General features: G+C 42.1%; 2 protein-coding genes and 1 pseudogene across 2 annotated transcripts; all 3 read left to right on the top strand.

Moving 5' to 3' along the window:
- The first annotated feature begins 607 nt into the window (after positions 1-607).
- Positions 608-13,637, top strand: LOC106566867 (anoctamin-7-like; annotated as a pseudogene).
- Positions 13,378-13,995, top strand: LOC106566923 (anoctamin-7). The gene is made up of 3 exons (XM_014135526.2): positions 13,378-13,403; positions 13,539-13,642; positions 13,727-13,995. Exons 1-3 carry the CDS (start codon positions 13,378-13,380, stop codon positions 13,984-13,986), a joined length of 390 nt encoding a protein of 129 aa, XP_013991001.1. The 3' UTR covers positions 13,987-13,995.
- A 3,799-nt stretch (positions 13,996-17,794) lies between these two features.
- On the top strand, positions 17,795-25,026 carry LOC106566869 (anoctamin-7-like). Its single transcript, XM_014135375.2, has 3 exons — positions 17,795-17,870; positions 18,292-18,449; positions 24,137-25,026. Exons 1-3 carry the CDS (start codon positions 17,805-17,807, stop codon positions 24,222-24,224), a joined length of 312 nt encoding a protein of 103 aa, XP_013990850.1. The 5' UTR covers positions 17,795-17,804; the 3' UTR covers positions 24,225-25,026.
- The last annotated feature ends 1,609 nt before the right edge of the window (positions 25,027-26,635 follow it).

Consider the following 26,635-nt stretch of genomic DNA (forward strand, 5'->3'; position numbering starts at 1 on the left):
GAAGCCACTCCTGTGTTGTCTTGCCTGTGTGCTTAGGGTTGTTGTCCTGTTGGAAGGTGAACCTTCGACCCAGTCTGAGGTCCTGAGCGCTCTTGTAACAATGTGCGCTGAGAGTCGGAAGCAAGTTCAGGGAGTGAGTGTTTTAATAAATAAACACAGCATAATACAAAATAAGAAACACGAACAACGCACAGACATGACACAGCAACAGAAACAATAACACCTGGGAAAGGAACCAAAGGGAGTGACACATATATAGAAGTGATTGAGTCCAGGTGAGTCTGATGAAGCGCATCTGCGCGTAATGATGGTGACCGGTGTGCGCCATAACGAGCAGCCTGGTGACCTAGAGGCCGGAGAGGGAACACGCGATACGGCTCTTTAGCAGGTTTTCATCAAGGATCTCTATATTTTGCTTTGTTAATCTTTCTCTCGATCCTGACTAGTCTCCCAGTCCCTGCCACTGAAAAACATCCCCACAGCATGATGCTGCCACCACCATGCTTTACCATAGGGATGGTGCCAGGTTTCTTCCAGATGTGATGGTTGGCATTCAGGCCAAAGAGTTCAATCTGGGTTTCATCAGAAAAGAGAATCTTGTTTCTCCTGTCTGAGAGTCCTTTATGCATGATCTTGCATGTTTGTGTGTGCGGCAAGTGTGTTTGTATGTGTGCATGCGTGGATGCGTACGTGTGTGTGTTTCTCAGGGCCCCTTTGAGCTGCCAGAGTATGAGATGTGTCCAGATGAGCTCAACCAGAGGCAAGTCTTGTTCCAGTATTGGGCCCGCTGCTCTAAGTGGTACAACTACCAGCCACTGGACCACATCAGAGAATACTTTGGAGAGAAGATGGCCTTTCACTTTGTCTGGCTGGGTAAGCAGAATTCTTCATAGTACATCTGATACAATACCATATTTTAATTCTGTACTGTTTATATGGTTACACTTGTTGGTGAGGGCGTTCATGAAACTGAACACATCCAAAAATCTGAGATTTACACATCATACTCAAGAAGACTTCATTAAATTAATGCTACAATATATATTCTCTCTTATACCATGTCCATTTTTGTTAAGATATGTGGTCAATTTACCACAACAGTACAGTTTTGTGAGAATTCCCCACTGTGTTGTGAGAGAGAGGTTTTTGTCTCTCTGGTCCTCTCTGTAGGCTTCTACACAGCCTGGCTGCTCCCAGCGGTGGTGGTGGGGACCTTTTGTCTTTGTGTCAGGAGTCATGTCCATGGGCACCAACACTCCTGCGTGAGTCCTGAAACTCCATCACTTACAATGCTTTTCTAACACATTCATTTCTTTGCCTGTAATCAAGGTTCATGGTTTGAAAACTGTACAGTATAGAGCTCTTATTATAATTATCTTTACTACAAATCGAGACCAAAAGATCACTCAAAGGGGTGTTATTACAATATAATTACAGTATAATTTGAGCAACAGAGTGGCCTAGTGTAAGTCGTAGTCTAGAGCTCTGCAAATGTACAGGCTCAATTTAGTTACGCAGGCTGCCTGTACCAGTCTTAAGACATAATGTATTGCTTCGCTGTGTGTGTGTGTCTTCTTATAGCAACATCACCCAGAATGCATCACAAACTATACAAATTACATAATTGACAATTAACTTCAATAAAGGCATGAAAAAGGTAAACCAAAACATTTAGGAAATATATTACACATGATACATATCCACACATCAATCATAGTGGTAAACCATGTTTTAAACTTCAATACAACACAGGAATATGAACACATGCTTTAGCCTCCCCGCAACACTCAAACTATGCGCTCTAACGCACCCACTGTTTGACCATCAAACCTCAACCAGAAAGTAAGGCGTGTGTGTGTGAGAGAGAGTGAAAGCGTGTGTGTGTGCGCGTGCGCATGCTTGTGTGTCCGTCTATGCGTGTGTCAGGGGGAAAATAATAATATACTATATGCCATTTAGCAGACACTTTTATCCAAAGTAATGCGTGCATACATTTTACGTATGGGCGATCCCAGGTATCGAACCCACTACCCGTGCGTTTTAAACAACATGCTCTTCTAACTGAGCTACCATGTCTTGTCAATGTTCCCTGTGTCTCCAATGTGTTTCCATGGCAACTGCTGACCATTGTTTTCTCAGTAATCTCCGTTACCCAGTAGTAAAATGTGTGCATAACTTTGTCACTTGTTTTCTCAGCGTTTGTTTACACTCAGAATCTGTCCACGAGAGAATACTTTCTCAGGACCAGTGTTTGATGGCTTGGTGTAGACTCAGTCGATTTACCAGGCCATAAAGATAGGGAGTCTAAAGATCCAATAACAGAGCGAAGGAAGAAAAGCATTGGTCTCTTACAGGCCCAAAGACATTAGTGTAACTCTTCATGTGGATTAGAAATATCAATCACTGTATAAAAGCCAGAGAGCCTCTGGTGATGTACTCTGTAGCAAGCAATCAAGGGATAATAATAATTCAAATGTGTCTGAAATCGCACTCATTTCACTACTTTTGAGTGGTGAATTATGTGTATGTGATTCTGTGCCTGACTGTCCACAGCAAGGAGATCTGTAGCAGTGGGAACAGCTACCTGGTGTGTCCTCTATGTAAGACCTGCAAGCCCTGGAACATGTCTGATATCTGCCCCATGGCTAAGGTACTGTTTATATTTAGACCTAGGTCTCCTTTACAAATGTGCCCTGTATATGCCCTAACTATATATAAAACATCAAATCACCCAGAAAAACGGTTACATTCCTCCACAAATAAGTCCCCAATCAATACTTTAAATTACCCAAGCGGAACCAGAACATCAAGATGTAATGTATTTAGAATTTGTTCCAGGAATACGGTGCATTAAAACTAAAAGCAGATCTACCTAGCTTGGTGGAGACCCAAGGAACCTCGATTTATCCAATCCCGTGAACGGGTTACGCAACTCGGGTGTCTATACTTCAACAGCAAAGTTAGATAAGACTGAAGTTTATGAAGTAGGGAGGGCCTAGTAAACAAAAAGGGAGTAATGTAGAGATCTACGGGTCTTTAGGGAAGTCCAGCCAACCTTTTGATACAGGATGCAGTGATGAGGATCAAAACTGTCACCTGTCAAGAAAACCAAGGGTACTATGGTAGATGGCATCCAAAGGTTTAAGCAGCTGCACTTTAATAAATAATATCACCATAATCAAGAACAGATAAAAAGGTTGACTGAATAATCTGCTTCCTACTGCTTAGAGAAAGGCACAATCTGTTTCTGTAGAAAAATAACAACTTTAAATCTTAGCTTCTTAACCAGCTCATCTATGTTTTATAAATGTCAAATCCATATCGATCCAAATGCCTATAGTATTTATATTTACGGAAACACGTTCGATTGGAGAACCATCTAATGGCTAGTAGTAATGTAGTTAATCTTTAACATTCTTACGAGAGTTTGAAAACAACATGTATTTTGTTTTGCCTGTATTAAGCACAAGTTTTAAATCAAAAAGGGATTCCTGCATAGCTTTAAAATCTGACTGTGTAAGGACCGACGCCAGAGACGAGAAGCAGGTACGGGGAGTTAACATTTAATGAAGAACAGACATGAAACAAGACAGGCACAGCATCAGCACACGGGCAAAACAACGACATTCGACAATCAATGCAGCAGCGGGGAACAGAGATGGGGAACTGACATATAGGGGAGGTAATAAACAGGTGATTGAGTCCAGGTGAGTCCAATAATACGCTGATGCGAGTGACGTGGAAAGGCAGGTGTGCGAAATAATGGTGGCGTGACAGACTGTAGTTTTGACACATCCCGATCAACAATCGGGGCAATAGCATACATAATAGTATCATCCGCGCATAGATTAAGTTTACAATATTTAACAAATTGACCAATGGTGTTTAAATGGTGAAGATAGTAGGTCCCAAAAAGTGGTACACTATCATTGTGAATAGGCTTAGAAGTTCTTACAATGCCTCAATTGATTGCATTCTTTCCGTAATGATGCCAACTAATTTGTTGTGGCAGAGAGGAGGAAGTAAAACCCATCAGGAATTTGACAGTTTTCCAGAATTTAGCAGGGTTCCCATTACAATCCGAAAGACCGGTTACTTAATCAGATTTAGACTTTATGATTTGTCTTACACAATGATTCCTCAGTTGCTTAAAGCATGCCAGTTCAGGCCTAAGCTTCTGTTCCTGACCTTGACCCAAGCATCGTCTCTTTTATGAATGACTTCTGATAATTCTAAAGTGTACCAGTCATTCCATCTACTTTTAACCCTTCATTTTTTGAAGGGAGCATGATTATCCAAAAATAGTATTGAATACATCTGAAAAAAGGCTCAAAGCTAAATCAGGTTCAGGGATAGCTGAAAGACAATCAAGGTCACTAGAATAAAGATAATGTTCACTTAAAAAAGCCTGTTCACTTAAGTTTTTAAATTCCTCTTTTTGATGTGACAAGGCTTCGTTTTTTTTTTTGTGTTTTCACATCTCTGACACAAACAACTGGGCAATAATCATTAATGTCTTGGGTGAAGACACCAGTAGAAACATATTTCTCTGGTGTATTCGTTAGGATAAGATCAATCAGAGTTGACTTTGAAGGATCTTTAGGGTTGGGCCGTGTAGGCTTAGTCACCAGCTGGGTTAGGTTTAGATTGGGATTTTCAGGCTTCAGACAGACAATCATAATTTAGGTCACCCAGGATAATAACTTCTGATTTAATAAACTTGTTAACTCCTCGAGTGCATAAAGGTTAGCGGAGGGAGGATGGTAGACCCCTATAACAGTTCGATTTTTTATTTTTTTTTCCCCAGACAAAGGTTTAAATATAGCAGCAAAACTATTTGGGGAAGGGAAATAGTTTTCACTATAGAGACAGTGAAATGTTTGTCAGCTCTGAACACATAACACTCAATATAAAATATCAGAGTTCAGAATGTCCCCAGAGATCCAAGTTTCAGTCAATACCAGAATGTCCGGATTCATCTGCATAGCCCAGATTTTGATGTAATCCAGTTTAGGAAGTAAGCTCCTAATGTTCAGATGCATCAACCCAACTCAAACAAGCTACATTTAATAGGAAGTAACAAGATATGACACTGTCTGATGTGCTTATCTAAATCTTTTCAGAATACATACATTCACCTCTGCCAAATGTGTTGCTTTTATCACATTAATGAACAATCGTTATGGATATTTTATTTTAGCTGTCCCGCTAATAAATCCATAGATGGCAGGTCGTTGTGTGTAGGGTGCCGTCTCTGGTCACTAAAGATCCCATGGCACTTATCGTAAGAGGAGGGGTGTTAACCCCGGTGTCCTGGCTAAATTCCAAATCTGACCCTCATACCATCAGGGCCACCTAATCATCCCCAGCTTCCAATTGGCTCATTCATCCGCCCTCCTCTCCTCTGTAACTATTCCACAGGTCGTTGCTTTAAATTAGAATGTGTTCTCAGTCAACTTACCTGGTAAAATAAAACATGTAAATACATGTGGTGTGTCTGTGTTGGCAGGTGGGCTACCTGTTTGACCACCCCGGGACACTCTTCTTCAGTGTGTTCATGTCGTTCTGGGCAGTCACCTTCCTGGAGTACTGGATGGCCACCCTGGCTCACCACTGGAACTGCATGGACTTCCAAGAGGAGGAGGTCTGGATTAGAGCCAATTCATTAAAGGACTTTCATTTATTTCAATTCTATACTTTTGTAATTCTGTGATGTGTTACCGTACATACTGTAAAAACAGAGCTCAACGGCTAGCGGTCATCAGCTAACCTTAGCCTGGTCAACTCCTGCCAGTCTGCACAGCACTTTTCAACCCAGAGCTTACCGGACTGCTCTTTCTCCATCTCCAGTTTCCTACCGCAAGCTCTGAACCTTTTCACCTGGATCATCGCAGCTAGCTAGCTGCTATCTGAGTGGCTACCCCCCTGGCTAACGTCTCTGTCCCGAAGCAAGCACTAGTGAGCCTGGAACTAAACTCATGCTAGGCCCAGCCCCCGGCTAGCTTAAGAGGTCCATCAGCCACTCCTTTGGCTACAATACATATTTTGCCAATTGGCCCGGACCCCTTTTACTGCCGACATGGAGCCCTGCCGATTACACCATGACTGGTCTACCGGCGTAATCCGCCCGAGGGGTGTCAACAGGCTCCTCCGTCGCGACGTTCCCTGAAGGCCTATCCGCTAGCCGTGGCCCGCTAGCCATCTAGAGCATATCGGACTGCTAGCTGAAGAGGACCATTAGCCAATTTCTCGGGCTACAATACCTATTTTGCCAATTGGCCTGGACCCATTTACTGCCTACACGGAGCCCTGCCAATCCAACACGACTGGTCTGCCGACGTAATCCGCCCAAGGGGTGTCAACAGGCTCCTCCGTCGCGACGTCCCCTGAAGGCCTATCCACTAGCCTGCTAGCCGCGGCCCACTAGCTTTCTAGGGCAGAGCTGAAGAGGAACATCAGCCAATTTCTTACAATACCTATTTTGCCAATTGGCCTGGACCCTTTTACTGCCATTTCTTCCGGCGCCATTTTACCTTAGCTAGCCCTTTTGTTTCAACTCCCACACATGCGGTGACCTCACCTGGTCTAAATGATGTCTCTAGAGACAAAACCTCTCTCATCGTCACGCAATGCCTAGGTTTACCTCCACTGTATTCACATCCTACTATATCCTTGTCTGTACATTATGCCTTGAATCTATTCTTCCACGCCCAGAAACCTGTACCTTTTAGTCCTTATAGCCTTTAGCCGTACCCTTATCCTACTTCTCCTCTGTTCCTCTGGTGATGTAGAGGTTAATCCAGGCCCTGCAGCACCTAGCTCCACTCCCATTCCCCAGGCGCTCTCATTTGTTGATTTCTGTAACCGTAAAAGCCTTGGTTTCATGCATGTTAACATTAGAAGCCTCCTCCCTAAGTTTGTTTTACTCACTGCTTTAGCACACTCTGCCAACCCGGATGTCCTAGCCGTGTCTGAATCCTGGCTTAGGAAGGCCACAAAAAATACTGACATTTCCATCCCTAACTATTAACACTTTCCGACAAGATAGAACTGCCAAAGGGGGCGGTGTTGCAATCTACTGCAGAGACAGCCTGCAGAGTTCTGTCATACTATCCAGGTCTGTGCCCAAACAATTCGAGCTTCTACTTCTATAAATCCACCTTTCCAGAAACAAGTCTCTCACCGTTGCCGCTTGTTATAGACCACCTTCTGCCCCCAGCTGTGCCCTGGACACTATATGTGAATTGATTGCCCCCCCCCCCATCTATCTTCAGAGTTCGTACTGTTAGGTGACCTAAACTGGGATATGCTTAACACCCCGGCTGTCCTACAATCTAAGATAGATGCCCTCAATCTCACACAAATTATCAATGAACCTACCAGGTATAACCCCAAATCTGTAAGCACAGGCACCCTCATAGATATCATCCTGACCAACCTGCCCTCTAAATAAACCTCTGCTGTCTTCAACCAGGATCTCAGTGATCATTGCCTGTGTCCGTAATGGGTCTGCGGTCAAGCGACCACCCCTCATCACTGTCAAACGCTCCCTAAAACACTTCAGCGAGCAGGCCTTTCTAATCGACCTGGCCCGGGTATCCTGGAAGGATATTGACCTCATTCCGTCAGTAGAGGATGCCTGGTTATTCTTTAAAAGTGCTTTCCTCACCATCTTAAATAAGCATGCCCCATTCAAAAAATGTGGAACTAGGAACAGATATAGCCCTTGGTTCACTCCAGAACTGACTGCCCTTGACCAGCACAAAAACATCCTGTGGCGTACTGCATTAGCATCGAATAGCCCCCGTGATATACAACTTTTCAGGGAAGTTAGGAACCAATATACACAGGCAGTTAGGAAAACAAAGGCTAGCTTTTTCAAACAGAAATTTGCATCCTGTAGCACAAACTCCGAAAGTTTCTGGGACACTAAAGTCCATGGAGAATAAGAGCACCTCCTCCCAGGTGCCCACTGCACTGAGGCTAGGAAACACTGTCACCACCGATAAATCCACGATAATTGAAAATTTCAATAAGTGTTTTTCTACGGCTGGCCATGCTTTCCACCTGGCTACCCCTACCCTGGTCAACAGCCCTGCACCCCCCCACAGCAACATGCCCAAACCTCCCCCATTTCTCCGTCACCCAAATCCAGATAGCTGATCTCTGAAAGAGTTGCAAAATCTAGACCCCTACAAATCAGCTGGGCTAGACAACCTGGACCCTCTCTTTCTAAAATTATCCGGCGTAATTGTTGCAACCCCTATTACTAGCCTGTTCAACCTCTCTTTCGTATCGTCTGAGATTCCCAAAGATTGGAAAGCTGCCGCGGTCATCCCCCTCTTCAAAGGGGGAGACACTCTAGACCCAAACTGTTACAGACCTATATCTATTCTACCCTGCCTTTCTAAGGTCTTTGAAAGCCAAGTTAACAAACAGATCACCGACCATTTCGAATCCCACCGTACCTTCTCCGCTATGCAATCTGGTTTCCGAGCTGGTCATGGGTACAACTCAGCCACGCTCAAGGTCCTAAACGATATCATAGCCGCCATAGATAATAGACAATACTGTGCAGCCGTATTCATCAACCTGGCCAAGGCTTTCTCAACAGCCTTGGTTTCTCAAACTACTGCCTCGCCTGGTTCACCAACTACTTCTCAGACTGAGTTCAGACTGAGTTCAGTGTGTCAAATTAGAGGGCCTGTTGTCCGGGCAGGGTTCAATAATCGGGCCGACTCTTTTCTCTGTATACATGAATGATGTCGTTCTTGCTGCTGGTGAGTCTCTGATCCACCTCTACGCAGACGACACCATTCTGTATACTTCTGGCCCTTCTTTGGACACTGTGTTAACTAACCTCCAGACGAGCTTCAGTGCCATACAACTCTCCTTCTGTGGCCTCCAACTGCTCTTAAATGCAAGTAAAACTAAATGCATGCTCTTCAACCGATCGCTGCCCACCCGTCCAGCATCACTACTCTGGACGGTTCTGACTTAGAACATGTGGACAATTACAAATACCTAGGTGTCTGGTTAGACTGTAAGCTCTCCTTCCAGACTCACATTAAGCATCTCCAATCCAAAATCAAATCTGGAATCAGCTTCCTATTTCGCAACAAAGCATCCTTCACTCATGCTGCCAAACATACCCTCGTAAAACTGACTATCCTACCGATCCTTGACTTCGGCGATGTCATTTATAAAATAGCCTCCCAACGCTCTACTCAGCAACTTGTATGCAGTCTATCACAGTGCCATCCGTTTTGTCACCAAAGCCTCATATACTACCCTTTGGCTGGCCCTCGCTTCATATTCGTTGCCAAACCCACTGGCTCCAGGTCATCTATAAGTCTTTGCTAGGTAAAGCTCCGCCTTATCTCAGCTCACTGGTCACCATAGCAGCACCCACCCGTAGCACGCTCTCCAGCAGGTATATTTCACTAGTCACCCCCAAAACCTATTCCTCTTTGGCCGCCTTTCCTTCCAGTTTTCTGCTGCCAATGACTGGAACGAATTGCAAAAATCACTGAAGCTGGAGACTCATATCTCCCTTACTAACTTTAGCATCAGCTGTCAGAGCAGCTCACAGATCACTGCATCTGTACATAGCCCATCTGTAAATAGCCCATCCAACTACCTCATCCCCATATTGTTTTTTTTTAAATAATTTTTTATATTTTTTTGCTACTTTGTACCCCAGTATCTCTACTTGCACATTCATCTTCTGCACATCTATCGCTCCAGTGTTAAATTGCTAAATTGTAGTTACTTCGCCACTACGGCCTATTTATTGCCTTACCTCCCTAATCTTACCTCATTTGCACACACTGTATATAGATTCTTTTTTTTCCTATTGTGTTATTGACTGTACGTTTGTTTATTCTATTTGTAACTGTGTTTGTGTCGCACTGCTTTGCTTTGTCTTGGTGAGGTCGCAGTTGTAAATTAGATCTTGTTCTCAGCTGGCCTACCTGGTTAAATAAAGGTGAAATACATTTTTTTTTTTTTTGAACCTCATTTCAAATAACTGGTCACATACAGTATAATCCAGTTCTGTAACAAGGCCACATTTTTAAGTTTTACTATAGTATGCTGCAGTTCACAGATATGGAGACGACTGCTGTGCTTCCATACAGTGGGGTCGAAATTATTGACACTCTTGATAAAGATGAGCAATAATGACTGTATAAAATAAATAATTCAAATACTGAGCTACAGAATATTGTATGCTAAAATCATTTGGGAAATTAAATGATTTCTTACTAATACAACTACTCAGAGAAATAGACTTTGTTTAACATGTAATACTTTTTTCTCAAAAAGGTAGGGGTCAAATGATTGACACCCCTAAAGATTCATATAGAACTAGTCAAAAGTTTAGTATTTGGTCCCATATTCCCAGAAAGCAATGACTACAAAAACCTTGTGACTCTCCAAACTTGTTGGATACATTTTCAGTTAGTTTTGGTTGTTTCAGATTATTTTGTGCTCAATAGAAATTAATGGTAAATAGTGTATCGTGTCATTTTGGAGTAAGTTTTATTGGAAATGAGAATGTGGATGCTACCATGATTATGGATCATCCTGAATAAATTGTGAATAATGAGAGGGTCAAAAGATCATACCCCCAAGAGATGAGAACCTCCCCTGTTATTGGTAGTGAGAGGTTAGCATGTCTTTGGGGTGTGATCTTTGACCCTCTAACTTTCTCACTCATCATTATTCACAATTTATTCAGGATTATCCGTAATCATGCTAGCATCCACATTAATGTAGTAGTGCTCATAAAGTATTCTTATTTACAACAAAAGTGACTCTAAAATGACACAATACATTATTTACCATTTCTATTGGGCACAAAATAATCTCAAATACAACCAAAACGTACTGCAAATGCCTCCAACAGGTTTGGAGAGTCACATTGCATGCTAGGAATGTGGGACCAAATACAACAATTTTGACCACTTTATAAGAATCTTTAGGGGTGTCTATAATTTTGACCTGTACATTTTTGAGGAAAAAGGTATTGTTAAAAAAATATATTTCTCTGAGAAATTGTATTAGTATAAAATAATTAAATTTTGAAATACATTTGGTGCATCCATTATAGCTTGGTATTTGAATTATTTATTTTATATAGTCACTTTTGCTAATCTTTATCAATGGTGTCAATCATTTCAGACGCCACTGTATGGTGCATGGCATGTTTTTGTATCTAGAAGCGTCCGCGGCCTGAGTTTGCGGCCATGGCTCCGGCTATGGAGCACAACCCAGTGACGGGAGTGAAAGAGCCCTACTTCCCAGAGAAGGCCTGGCTGTCCCGCATTCTCACTGGCTCCATGGTCAGTATCATCATGGTAAGACACTGAGTTTTACTCTCTTCGTGTCCTTTGCTCTGTGTTTGACACCAGGGGTAGCCGGACCCCAGATCTGCCACTGACATGACAATGACAAAAGGAGTTGGTGTTATGGCACAAACAGATTTTGAGCAGTTATTCATTATCATGTGACCTGACCAGTTAACATTCAAAACCCTCCTTATAGACTAATGCAGAAAGCCTGAAGTTGTTCATAGCCAGGCCACACAGTCAGGGAAAACGTTGCACCCTAGTGATACAGAAAGGATGCCATTTTAGTGTACTGTATTTGAATGTGGATAAGGTGTAGTTGGACTAATGTTAATCTTATTCACCTCACTCCTCTTTCCTCTGTCTACCCTTGTCTGTCCCCAGTTGTGTGTGGTGATGATCTTCCTGGTGACAGTGATCATGTACCGTGGGATAGTGAGTGATGATGTACCGCACAGGCAGCGTTGTGCTGCGCACTCAGGTACAGTACAATACACTCTGCTCTGATGAATAAAACTGCTGACACTGGATCAGAATACCCTTCAAAACACCTGACAGTGGGTGACATCCTCCATTTAGCTAATGCCAGCAGATACGTTAGCTCAGATTGATACATTAGCTCAAATTTGCTGTGTGTGTTCCCTCAGGCAGGGAACATTGCCAATATCTCCAGCAGTTTGGTGAATCTGGCCCTGATTCTGCTGATGGGGCAGGTTTATACTGCGTTGGCACTGCAGCTCACTAAATGGGATAAGAACACAGACCTCAACCACATCCCTGTCTGCCTCAGCCAATGCACTACCAATCAATACATCTACCTACAGGAAATCTACTTCCTTGGGTTTTGATTAAGCGTCTGCGTCTATCCCAGTGGCCTCAAAGAGAAAACAGTGTCTATCAAATAAGTGTGAAGACTATTTAAACACAGCAGTATATTGAAAGTGAAGGTGTATTGTCCAAGATTCAAATGCCATTACAGTACAGCAGGTACATTTTGTTAAATGTTGTGCATTTCATGTATATTCCTACCCTCAAAGGTTTTTACCTTTCTCGTAGATTAAGATTTGTTTAAAGATTTTTTATGGATTGATTTGATTGTTTTTGGATGTTTGGACAGAGATGCACAGAACACAGACCCAGTACGAAGACGCGTTTACCTTCAAGGTGTTTGTGTTCCAGTTTGTCAACTTCTACTCCTCTCCCTTCTATGTGGCATTCTTCCAAGGGAAGGTGAGAATGGAAGGTACTGTTTATTATTGGATGATGTTACTGGTATCTGGCTGGTTTGACACTCCTGAAATGGCCCAACCAGTTGTATCAATTCCAATGGCAGGTTTGTGGGTTATCCTGGACACTGTGGTACCTTGCTTGGTATGAGAAATGAAGATTTCGTTTTCAGAAATGACAACCCATATTTGCATACACAGAACACACCTTTTCACGTTACCAGAATATTTATGTTGGGTGGATTTATTTTTGTCTCTACTTTGTGTGTTTCAGTGTGGTCTAGGGGGTTGTCTCATTGAACTGGCTGAGCAGCTTTTCATCATCGTGGTGGGGAAACAGTAATGTTCAGGAGTTTGTCATCCCGTAGGTTTCCTCCCTGACTCTCCTACTATTAACTTGAGGGCAAATCCTAGTTTCCACTTAGGTCGAATTTTCACTTATCCTAACATTGACATCATTAGATTACTAAGTGAAATTAGACTTAAGTGTAGGATTCGCCCCTCACTGATTCTGTCATCCTTTATCTCACTCCTTTGGCATGAGTGTAAATAGCCTGGTAGCACAATCTGCTTTGCTTTAGCCAACCGTTCTGTTGTCCATATAGCATTACAATGAAGATTGGGCTTAAGGACATATACATTTGGCTTGTAGTGTTTGCCTCTGATGTTGTTTCCTTGTGTGAGAGTCTGCACTGTCTCTGTATAGTGATAGGAACTCTGTGGGTGGTACAATGTGGCTTTAGTATAGCTATAGTGGTGGTGCTGAACAATGCTCTCAGCTATAGTGGTGGTGCTGAACAATGCTGTCAGCTATAGTGGTGGTGCTGTAGGTGCTGAACAATGCTCTCAGATATAGTGGTGGTGCTGTCTGCTGTAGGTGCTGAGAAATCCCTCTCAATTTGATTGTTCTTACACCCCTCTTCTCTCCTGTCCTCTTCTCTTCCTGTCCTCCTCTCCTCAGTAAGGTGAAGGCATGGCAACAGAAGAGGGCGCTGAATAAGGTGTGCGGAACGCAGGCATCCCAGGAGCCTCGGCGGTGGGAGGAGGACTATCAACTGGTGGCGTGTGAGGGCCTGTTTGAGGAGTACCCCTCATTTCACCTTCCTCGGTAGGGTTGCTAACCTCTGACATTCTCCATCTGTCCCACAGTGCTCCAGTTTGGCTTCATCACCATCTTTGTGACAGCGTTCCCCCTGGCGCCGCTCTTTGCCCTGCTCAACAACAGGGCCGAGATGTGCCTGGACGCCCACAAGTTTGTGTGCGAGTACAGGAGGCCCGTGGCCGAGCGTGCGCAGAACATCGGCGTGTGGTTCAACATCCTGGAGGCCTTGTCGCACCTCTCCGTCATCATCATCCGTCATCCTCATTTCTGTGCGACCCAGACTGAGGGAGAATCACTGTACTGCTAACTGCTGGACCGGTTCCATTTCACATCGATACAATGCAATCCATGTGCGCTGTTGGCCAGATAACTGATCTCTCTGCCTGCCTTGTCCCCGCCTGCCCTGGTCAGTCTCTCCCATTCTTGTACAGGTGCCCTTGCCACTCTCTCTCTCTCTCTCTCTCCCTGGAGCTTTGTTCGCCTACATCATACACATACATCGCTGACTTTTTATTGATCAGCGGTTGGGCTATTTGATTAGTGACTTTTAGGGCAATAAACAAACATGATTCTGTTGTTCATTTTGCTGGTGTCTACCCTTGGCTTTTACAATGTTGCCGATACTTTTCGAGCCCGTTGCACTGTGAATGAGGAAATATATGATTGTTTCTCCCTCGAGTATTGTGAAAAACCCCACGCTTGCTTCGGAAATGCACGCGAGAACTATGCACATTTCTCCTAAACAATATGGGAGAAATCGGACTCTTGCGCTTACATGTCAGGACTGTTCTCTTGGTATTAACCATGTCTCTGGATTTTACACATCTCCTGAAATATGTGGCGTTAAAGACTCTGACTATGGATTCTCATTCAAGTGCTCTGTCAATCCAAATGTTGTAACCCCCGATTTAGACTTATCAAGCCATTATCTTGCTGCTTCTATTGTCTGGAAATGTGCAGTTTAACCCAGGTCCTGACATTCTTACCCCTGCCGAATTAAGTAGTCAGAGTAGCCTGAAGTTTTTGCATATGGAGTCTTCTGCCGAAGCTTGATTTTTGTGAATATATGGATAAAAACTGCCGACCCTGATGTATTTATGCTTTCTGAAACCTGGCTTAAAAAAATCTGTTACAGACAAAAATATTAGCATAAATGGTTCCAATGTTTTTCGTACAGATTGTAAATCTAAGGGTGGTGGTGTTGCTGTATACGTAAAAGACAAGTTCTCGGTGGTCGTTCTGACTTCTGTTACTAAACCTAAGCAATTTCAATATCTGTCTTTGAACCTAAACCTTGGCTCATCTTTAAATATTGTTGTATCTTGTTGTTATAGACCTCCATCTGCTACTGTTGGCTCTCTGGATTGTATTTTCGAATTATTACAGAATGTCAATTCTGAGTTTGTCCTGATGGGTGATCTGAATCAGGACTGGTTAACGTCTAACTCTGATCAACTCAAAATTCTATGCAATACCTATAATCTCACTCGGACTGTCAACAGTGTAATGAGGTTGATATAAAATATCCTCTGATGTCCTCTTTGATTCGTTTGATCTTAACCAATACTCCTCATCGTTTTAATGCTTCTGGTATTTTTTCAAATTACGTAAGTGATCACTGTGCTATTGCCTGTGTGAGAGATGGTCAAATTCCTAAGGAATCTCCACGTGTTATTACAAAAAGAAACTGGAAGTGGTTTGATATTCAAGGTTTTTTACATGATGTATCTAGCATCGAATGGAATTAATCCCTCCCCCTTAACATGTATTTTTAACCTCACGCTTGATGTTAAGGAAATCCCCAAGTTATGGAAATCTGCTTTTGTACTGTCTCTCCTGAAAGGTGGAGATCCTTCGCTACTTGACAACTATCGACCCATATCAAAATTGTCTGTACTGTCAAAGGTCTTTTAGTTAGTAGGCAGCTAAAGGCCTACTTCCAAGAAAACAACATCTTAAATAGAATGCAATCAGGTTTTAGGTCTGGCTACAGCATTGTTTCAGCAACATTGAAGGTTTTAAATCACATCCACTGTGCTCTTGAAAAGAAGTTACATTGTGTGTGTGTGTGTGTGTCTTTATTGATTTGTCGAAGGCTTTTGACACCGTGGACCATGCTGTGTTAGTGCAAAGGTTAAAATGTTGTGGAATTACTGGTCATGCTCTAGATTGGTTTATAAATTACCTATCAAATCGTACACAATGTGTACGATGGTTGTAAATCTGAGTCCATGGAGGTGTGCTCAGGTGTTCCGCAAGGTTCTATTTTGGGCCCACTGTTGTTCATTTTGTATATCAACAACATTGGGGATCTTATTGAAACAGCGAATGTTAATTTTTATGCAGATGATACTGTTCTTTATTCAAGTGGTAATAGTTTATCTTTTGAAAATGCCCAAAGATCATTTAACATCATACAACAGAATCTGTATGATTTAAAGCTGGTTCTAAATTCAGGTAAAACAAAATGCATGGTATTTTCAAGTGCCAATCATGTTACTAATCATGTCATTGCTACATTGGCTGGACATACTATAGAGCAAGTTAAAGTGTACAAATATTTGTGTGTGTGGGTTGATGATAAGCTGAGCTTCACTGTGCATGTAGAGAACTTGATAAGGAAGCTCAAGCTGAAAATAGGTTTTTATTACCGGCATAAGGCTTGTTTTTCTTTTGAGGCCAGGAAGGAGCTGGTACGATGTACATTACTGGCGATTTTAGATTTGAGTGATGTTTTTTTATATTTATATATATATATGCAGGCCTCAACCACTACCCTGAGAGCGCTTGATTCAGTATATCATGCAGCCCTCAGGTTCATTACCGATCAAAAATGTCTAACACATCATTGTGATCTCTACAGCGCTGTTGGCTGGTCGTCATTGACCTTGCGTAGGCTTAAACACTGGTATACACTGATTTATCAGGCCATATTGGGTAAAATGCCATTTTATCGCTGTTTTTTTTTTTGTCAGGTCGGTAAATAATTATCAATTACGGTCCAATTCTCATTTGCTTTTAACAGTACCAAAAATTAGAACAGGTCATGGTAGAAATAGTTTGTTACTTAGCTCCGTGGTTCTGGTATTCTCTCCTGAACATTTAAACATTTGATGATCTAGTTTCATTGGTGGAGTTTAAACTCTTGATCGATGTATATATCATAGAAGAGTGAAATTGTTTTTAGGCCAGCTGTTTTCAGTAGACTCGTGTTTTTAACTTAAAATGTTTATGTTGTACTATATGTGTGTTTATAGTTTTGTTTACTGTTGTTTTAGTGTATGTAAGTTGTTTTGTCTGAAACGTTGTTCCCCTGCTGCTATTGGACCAGGTCTCTCTTGGAAAAGAGATGTTATCTCAATGAGGAAAAACCTGTATAAATAAAGGTAAAATTAAAAAATCAAGTCGCATAGTGATGACCTCATCACCCGTGTGCTGTATTTTTTTCAATTCCAAAATTGGTCTGGAAATATTTGGTCTGATAAACTTACATTTTGTAATGTCCTTTTAAGCAGTATATTGAAAGGATTATAATATTATGTAGTGTTTTTATCATTTCTGTTCATTTTAATTTACTGTGCCATCTAAAATGCTTTTGTATGTCAATCTACCCCTTTCAGGCTTTCTTGATTGCCTTCACATCAGGTTTCTTACCGCGACTGCTTTACCAGTACAAGTTTGACAACAATCTGAACGGATACGTTAATTTCACTCTGGCCTATGCTCCGCCCAGCTACACCAGCCATCCTATGTGCAGGCAATAGTGATCATAAATACACACTGGAACACACTATAGTAGATATAGTATAGCTGTTGTATATACTTTAAGGCATAGTTCATTGAAATGTTTACTTATGTGATTCCGTAGCTTGACAGCGGTCTATGGAAAAGAAGTGACTGCAATCCACACTTTAGTTTTGTTAGACTAGCCACTGCCAACAAATGCTTATATTAGGATATTTATACCAATCCCCCATGCAAGTCAAACTCCCTTGTTTTAGCATGTTTTACATTTCATCTCAAGTCTTTCCAGTAGAGGGCAGAATTGGTGACGTTGACAATCCTGACTTGTTGTTGACAACCATGAATGTGTTGTCTGTAGATTAAAAGCCTTTAGGGACAACAATGGAAATTACACTGGTTTACTGGGAACTCCTGGCTGTCAGGTTAGGCTTCATCATCGCTTTCGAGGTATGTAAGGAACTGACTGTCTGTCTCTCTGTCATTATTTGCTTTCTACTTGCTCCTCTATTTAACCTGTGCCTTTTTGCATTCTCTCCTTATACTGTGCCCTGTCTGTCTTTCTATTCATTACTTGTTCTGTCCACCCCCTTATCTACTACCTGTGTATGTTATTTTGTACCTGTGATCATTTTAAACTTGCTAATCTTTGCCTCCCAGGCCTTCACATGGTATTTTACTATTTTATATTTTATCACCTTTACTCTATTGATACTACTCTCCTCAGAATCCCTCTTCTTCCGCTGAGGTTTCTGTCTAATTTCACCCTGTCTTCTTTTCCATCCCTCTGTCTCGCTATCTATCTATTTATCCTTCTTTACCTTCCTGTCACCCCCAATGTATGCTCATTTCCCTCCATCCCTCTCTCCAGCATGTAGTGTTTTTCTTCCTGCAAGCGATAGACTGGATGGTGCCGAATGTCAGTGAGTCTCTGGAGCTGAAGATGAAGAGAGAGCGCTACTTGGCTAAGCAGGGCCGACAATCAGGAGGCCCTGTTGGTGAGTCAGCATGCCCCGGCCTCCAGCCCAGGTCAGTGGAACATAGCGATGCTCACACCCTCACCACACACCCACTTCTTTCCTGCAAAGAATCATTGTGGTGGTCAGGTTGTTATTGCAAAAGAAAATGTGTTGTCATTTGTCATGACTTACCTGGTTAAATAACGTTGTGCCTAAGAACAGCCCTAGCCATGGTATATTGGCCATTTACCACACCCCATCGTGACTTATTGCTTATGTATAACACCCTTTTCCTCCTTCGGTTCAGTTATATTATGTTAGTGGTTACTTATTAGCTAGGGCTCCTGTTCATTTGAAACTACACACACATAAAGTGAGTCAATAAGGATATAAATTGGCACCCTATTCCCTATGTAGTGCACTACCTTTGGAAAGGGGACCCATAGGGATCTGGTCAAAGTAGTGCACTATATATGGAATAGGGTGCCATTTGGGTCACAGTCAGTATCTCATTGGATCCAGTGTACATTTCCTGGATTATTAAGGGTGGTGAAACCAGAGAGAGACATGAATTTATTGATTCTAAAGCTGCTGTATAAGTAGTGCAAGCAGTGGTGTTAATAAGTTACGTATTACATTACTACAGAAACCGATTTGATCTTCATAAATGAATTCCAAACTTTATATTCTTTTATAGACTTTATAGCCCCCCCGCACACAAACACAAAAACCCCTGGGCCTTAACTCAATAACATTACACTGCTCAAGTCAGCAGCAGCTAGCCTGTTTGCTCTGTGATTCATACTCAGTAAAAACACATGCATAATGTTTAAAGACTGGGCTCACTACAACAGTCATAATATGGCGATAGAAATGCTAAAGTGTTCAAAGCCAGACCCATATAACCTTAACCTAAGTTATTGCATCCATAAGACTTTTCCCATGGCATGTGTAGCCTCTCTCTCTCTCTCTCTTCGCATCCCATCAGCACAAGACTGGTGCTTGCTTGCCCATTGTTTCTCGTTGTGGTCCTTTTAAGTGGTGTGGTGGTGGGTGTGCATCCCCGTGTTCTGACCATGCCATTGTGGGAGTTTTGTTTCTTGTCGTGAACGTCCTAGATGGGGTGAGTAGAAATTCTCACTAATGCAGTCTGTTAAGCTTCTAAGTTATGTATATACACCGCTCAAAAAAATAAAGGGAACACTTAAACAACACATCCTAGATCTGAATGAAATAAATAATCTTATTAAATACTTTTTTCTTTACATAGTTGAATGTGCTGACAACAAAATCACACAAAAATAATCAATGGAAATCCAATTTATCAACCCATGGAGGTCTGGATTTGTAGTCACACTCAAAATTAAAGTGGAAAACCACACTACAGGCTGATCCAACTTTGATGTAATGTCCTTAAAACAAGTCAAAATTAGGCTCAGTAGTGTGTGTGGCCTCCACGTGCCTGTATGACCTCCCTACAACACCTGGGCATGCTCCTGATGAGGTGGCGGATGGTCTCCTGAGGGATCTCCTCCCAGACCTGGACTAAAGCATCCGCCAACTCCTGGACAGTCTGTGGTGCAACGTGGCGTTGGTGGATGGAGCGAGACATGATGTCCCAGATGTGCTCAATTGGATTCAGGTCTGGGGAACAGGTGGGCCAGTCCATAGCATCAATGCCTTCCTCTTGCAGGAACTGCTGACACACTCCAGCCACATGAGGTCTAGCATTGTCTTGCATTAGGAGGAACCCAGGGCCAACCGCACCAGCATATGGTCTCACAAGGGGTCTGAGGATCTCATCTCGGTACCTAATGGCAGTCAGGCTACCTCTGGCGAGCACATGGAGGGCTGTGCGGCCCCCCAAAGAAATGCCACCCCACACCATGACTGACCCACCGCCAAACCGGTCATGCTGGAGGATGTTGCAGGCAGCAGAACGTTCTCCACGGCGTCTCCAGACTCTGTCACGTCTGTCACATGTGCTCAGTGTGAACCTGCTTCATCTGTGAAGAGCACAGGGCGCAGTGGCGAATTTGCCAATCTTGGTATTCTCTGGCAAATGCCAAACGTCCTGCACGGTGTTGGGCTGTAAGCACAACCCCCACCTGTGGACGTCGGGCCCTCATACCACCCTCATGGAGTCTGTTTCTGACCGTTTGAGCAGACACATGCACATTTGTGGCCTGCTGGAGGTAATTTTGCAGGGCTCTGGCAGTGCCCCTCCTGCTCCTCCTTGCACAAAGGTGGAGGTAGCAGTCCTGCTGCTGGGTTGTTGCCCTCCTACGGCCTCCTCCACATCTCCTGATGTACTGGCCTGTCTCCTGGTAGTGCCTCCATGCTCTGGACACTACGCTGACAGACACAGCAAACCTTCTTGCCACAGCTCACATTGATATGCCATCCTGGATGAGCTGCACTACCTGAGCCACTTGTGTGGGTTGTAGACTCCGTCTCATGCTACCACTAGAGTGAAAGCACCGCCAGCATTCAAAAGTGACCAAAACATCAGCCAGGAAGCAGAAGAACTGAGAAGTGGTCTGTGGTCACCACCTGCCGAACCACTCCTTTATTGGGGGTGTCTTGCTAATTGCCTATAATTTCCACCTGTTGTCTATTCCATTTGCACAACAGCATGTGAAATTTATTGTCAATCGGTGTTGCTTCCTAAGTGGGCAGTTTGATTTCACAGAAGTGTGATTGACTTGGAGTTACATTGTGTTGTTTAAGTGTTCCCTTTATTTTTTTGAGCAGTATACATACATGCATACATACATACATACATACATACATACATACATACATACATACATACATACATACATACATACAGTACCAGTCAAATGTTTGGACACACCGACTCATTCCAGGGTTTTTCTTTATTTTTACTATTTTCTACATTGTAGAATAATAGTGAAGACATCAAAACTATGAAATAGCATATATGGAATCATGTAGTAACCAAAAAAAGTGTTAAACAAATTAAAATATATTTGATATTCTTCAAAGTAGCCACCCTTTGCCTTGATGAGAGCTTTGCACACTCTTGGCATTCTCTCAACTAGCTTCATGAGGTAGTCACCTGGAATGCATTTCAATTAACAGGTGTGCCTTTATTAAAAGTTAATTTGTGGAATTTCTTTCCTTAATGGCTTTGAGCCAATCAGTTGTGTTGTGACAAGGTAGGGGTGGTATACAGAAGACAGCCCTATTTGGTAAAAGACCAAGTTCATATTATGGAAAGAACAGCTCAAATAAGCAAAGAGAAACGGCAGTCCATTACTTTAAGACATGAAGGGCAGTCAATTTAGAAAGTGCAGTCTCAAAAACCATCAAGAGCTATGATGAAACTGGCTCTCATGAGGACCGCCACTGGAAAGGAAGACCTAGAGTTACCTCTGCGGCAGAGGATAAGTTAATAAGAGTTAACGGCACCTCAGATTGCAGCCCAAACAAATGATAGTCCTACTAAGCACAAACCAGATGAGATGGCGTATCATTGCAGAATGCTGTTGTAGCCATGCTGGTTAAGTGTGCCTTGAATTCTTAATAAATCACAGACGGTGTCACCAGCAAAGCACCCCCACACCATCACACCTCCTCTATGCATCACGGTGGGAACGATACATGCAGAGACCATCCGTTCACCTACTCTGCATCTCAAATTTGGACTCATCAGACCAAAGGACAGATTTCCGCCAGGCTAATGTCCATTGCTTGTGTTTCTTGGCCCGCAAGTCTCTTCTTCTTATTGGTGTCCTTTAGTAGTATTTTCTTTGCAGCAATTCGACCATGAAGGCCTGATTTCACACAGTCTCCTCTGAACAGTTGATGTTGAGATGTGTCTGTTACTTGAACTCTGTGAAGCATTTATTTGGTCTGCAGTTTCTGAGGCTGGTACCTCTTATGAACTTATCCTATGCAGCAGAGGTAACTCTGGGTCTTCCTTTCCTGTGGCGGTCCTCATTGAGAGACAGTTTCATCATAGCACTTGATGGTTTTTGCAACTGCACTTGAAGAAACGTTCAAAGTTCTTGAAGAATTTCAGAGTCTTAGAGTAATGATGGACTGTCGTTTCTCTTTGCTTATTTGAGCTGTTCTTGCCATAACATGGACTTGGTCTTTTACAAAATAGAACTATCTTCTGTGTACCACCCCTACCTTGTCACAACACAACTGTTTGGCTCAAACGCATTAAGAAGGAAAGAAATTACACAAATTAACTTTTATCAAGACACACTTGTTAATTGAAATGCATTCCAGGTGACTACCTCATGAAGCTGGTTGAGAGAATGCCAAGAGTATGTAAAGAATCTCTTTGTTTAACAAGAATCTCTTTAAAAATAATCTCCTTGTTTAACACTTTTTTTGGTTACTACATGATTCCATATGTGTTATTTCATAGTTTTGATGTTTTCACTATTATTCTACAATGTAGAAAATAGTACAAATAAAGAAAAACCCTTGAATGAGTAGGTGTGTCCAAACTTTTGACTGGTACTGTATATAAAATATTTTACAGTAAAGTTAATCAATCCATTAAAGACGTCTCGTAAAACGAGTTTAATGCTGTAACTCAGTAACATAACATGATAGAGCAAGCACCTTTGTGTCTACCGTCTGTCTGCTTTTGTGTGCTACGATTTTTCTCACCAAAGCTGTACACATGTTGTCTCTCTTTCCCCGTCCAAACTGTACTGTATGTCTCAAAGCAAGCGACGCGTCTTTTGGCAACATGAGTTAGGACTGCAATGCATAACTTATTTTCCAAGAGAAGCGGAACAGATGGGGAGGAGAAGGGAGGAGAGGTAGAGTGAGATAAAATAAAAATGTGTTTCCCTGTTGGCTCTCTGTCTATCCACTATGGTCAGTGTTTAGGTTTGTTTACAGCAGGGGTGGTCAAACTTATCTGCAAAGGACCGGTGTGGTTGCAGGTGTTTGTTCCAGCCAAGTGGTAACACACCAGATTCAAATGATCAATTTATCATAGTCTTTCATTAAGACTTTGATTAGTTGAATTAGCTGTGTTACTGCTAGGCACCTACATTGGCCTTTTGCGGGTAATATTGTGGTTTGCATCTGGTTTGCAATATGTGAGAGTTGGTTTGTATTGTTACGTTTTTTTGTTGCTTTTCTATGAGCTGATGACTTGATTTCTGTCCTTCAAATATGATGATTTGTGATGTTGTTGTAATGTGTGTGTGTGTGTATATACACACAGGTATACTTACATATTTACATATGTGAAACTGGTCCTGCTTTTCTACACTATCACTCTATATTTGTAATGAGATAGACCTGAAACATATTGGGAATCTTGTTGGTACTGTACTATACGATTGAAGTCTTTCTACAAGTGTAACACGTTTTGTGCAAGCTGTTTTGCATTTCAAATTTTGTAAAATAACTCTGGTTGGATGAATGAGATACAGTACCAATAAGGTGTCAATCTGAAATAAATTCAAGTTCAAGATGCCAGAGAACTTTGTTGTTATCTTACCGAAAAATCTGCTCCCCTTTCCTCCCCACGCCCTCAGAAACGTAAAGTCCCCTCAGAAAAGGAGAACTCCAGCCAGATGAAATCCCTCTGATTTATTAGGAGTCAGAGAGAGACAGGTGTTCTGTTAATTAATTCTCTCCCCTCTTTTCCCTCTGCTCCTACCCACCCTTCTGAAATATTCCTGTGGCCTTCGGCGACTTCTCTTTCCTCCTTTCTCTCGCTCTCTCACCCCTCATTCTCTTTCTCTACCGCTGTAGCGTTCATCTTTTTCTTGCTATGCTTGCTGTGAGTGTGTTCCTCTGCCATTCAGCCTGCAGGAAGTGTGCGTTAGTACATGTCAGTTAGTGGAGTAAGGTATGCAACGCGGTCATAGTCTTCCACAGAGACTGTGCATTCCAGATGGCACCCTATTCTCTATATAGTGCGCTCCTTTTTATAGGATTCCGTAGGCAAAAAGGTGCTATTTGGGACATGGACATTGTACTAATGGTTCTCCCATTATACCTCAACATCACACTTAAAGTAACTGTCCTTTGAAAATCTAACTTTAAAAAGTACATATTCTGTTAACTCATACCCACATAATGTTGTTGACTCTTCCTATACTCGTATTTGTGGCCAAAGCAAACTTCTATGTCAAACTGCTGGCCAATCAGCTGTCTACTTGCATGAATATTTTTAATGACCGGTATACATCCACACCATTTAAACACAGAAAAGCTGCTTCCTAAGCTTCTTAACATACTTAATTAACCTATTTGGAAGAAATTATTTCACTCATTTTGTAATTAATTATAGGTCATATTTCATAGAAATCTGGAAACACTGGACATTTACTTAAATAGAGTGGGGAAGCACTCAAAGGCAGGGAGCGAGAACCCATAACACCACCCATTGTAACCTACTGAAAAGTGTCAACTTGTCAGCAGGGTTGGGTAGGTTACTTTCTAAACGTAATAGGGTTACATTTACTAGTTACCTGTCCAAAATTGTAATCAGTAACTTTTGGATTACCCAAACTCAGTAACATAATCTGATTACATTCAGTTACTTTTAGATTACTTTCCCCTTAAGAAGCATTAAAAGAAGACAAACATGTATGTTACCAATTGAACCACATCTATTGCAGGATAAATCAATGTTAACGTTTACATAGCTGGCCATATATGGATGTTACATTTTACTTTATGGGTTGGTTATGTAGGCTTCTTCTAACCCATCGCTTTCTATTACATATAATAATATGATTAAATGGTATCTTTACATTAAAAACCAAAGTCTATCAGAATTCCGGTCACGGGCCTCCCGAGTGGCGCAGTGGTTTAAGGCACTGCATCACAGTGCTAGCTGTGCCACTAGAGATCCTGGGTCGAGTCCAGGCTCTGTCGCAGCCGGCCGCGACCGGGACACCCATGGGGCGGTGCACAATTGGCTCAGCGTCGTCCAGATTAGGGGAGGGTTTGGCCGCTCTAGCGACTCCTGTGGCGGGTCGGACGCATGCACGCTGACACGGTCGCCAGGTGTACCTTGTTTCCTCCGGCACATTGGCGTGGCTGGCTTCCGGGTTAAGCGGGCATTGTGTCAAGAAGCAGTGTGGCTTGGTTGGGTTGTGTTTCGGAGGACACACGGCTCTCGACCTTCGCCTCTCCCGAGTCCGTACGGGAGTTGCAGCGATGGGACAAGACTGTAACTACCAATTGGATACCACAAAATTGTTGATAAATACCAACAACAAAACTAAAAATAGAATTCCAGTCATTCCAATAAATGTTATACCCCTTGGTCTTCAAGAACAGGACTTGGAAGTATAGATTAGCCAAATTGTTTTACCTGAGCATCACACCCAAAAATAAGGACTTATTAGCCAGCCCTACTCTGTTGTTTATGATTTTGTTGTCATGGAGGACTGATTGGGCTCATTTGATTCGAGTTGAAAAATAAATGCTGCGTTCATGTAAATAGCACAACTGAAAAGTACTATTTACATGTGAAAAATTAATGCCATATGCTGCATTTGCTATAACCTTTTGTTGGTGACACTTTGATATCTTGATAATATGCAGCTGTTTAAAGGGAAAATCCACAGATGAAACAATAACAAAATTGTCGCCCACCTCTGTTTTGGTAAAAAGCTGAGGGATGGGCCTGGAGAAATGTAACCACTCTCAGATTAACAGAGCTATGGATGCAAGGACTGACCATCCATGATATCAAAATTGTTTTAACAATGTTATGTGGCTATACAGTGTTTTGTTTACATTTTACAAAGTTTACAAACATTGGAGAAAAACAAGCTTATATTTTGGGGTGTCATGGCGTGTGACAGTTGAACTATGAGGCTCATGAAGCATTTTAGTTATATTCTTGAAAAATCTCAAATATGAAATATATTTGTATTTGTTTAACACTTTTTTGGTTACTACATGATTCAATATGTGTTATTTCATCGTTTTGATATCTTCCCTATTATTCTAAAATAGAAAATAGTAAAAATAAAGAAAAACCCTGGAATGAGTAGGTGTCAACTTTTGACTGGTACTGTGTGTGTGTGTGTGTGTGTGTGTGTGTGTGTGTGTGTGTGTGTGTGAGTTTGAACATTTGTCCATTAGGGCTATGGATTAAAAAATGGAGCAATAAAAGCCCTACTTTTATTCCATAGGCTGGGATCTGCGCTGTGCAAGAGCCATTTTTCACTGGTTTCAAAAACAATGATTGATAGGCAGCTTAAACTTCTTGAATTGAACCATTATTGGGTT

Source organism: Salmo salar, chromosome ssa13 (genome assembly GCF_905237065.1).
Source record: "Salmo salar chromosome ssa13, Ssal_v3.1, whole genome shotgun sequence".
In the NCBI taxonomy this organism is placed as follows: domain Eukaryota; kingdom Metazoa; phylum Chordata; class Actinopteri; order Salmoniformes; family Salmonidae; genus Salmo; species Salmo salar.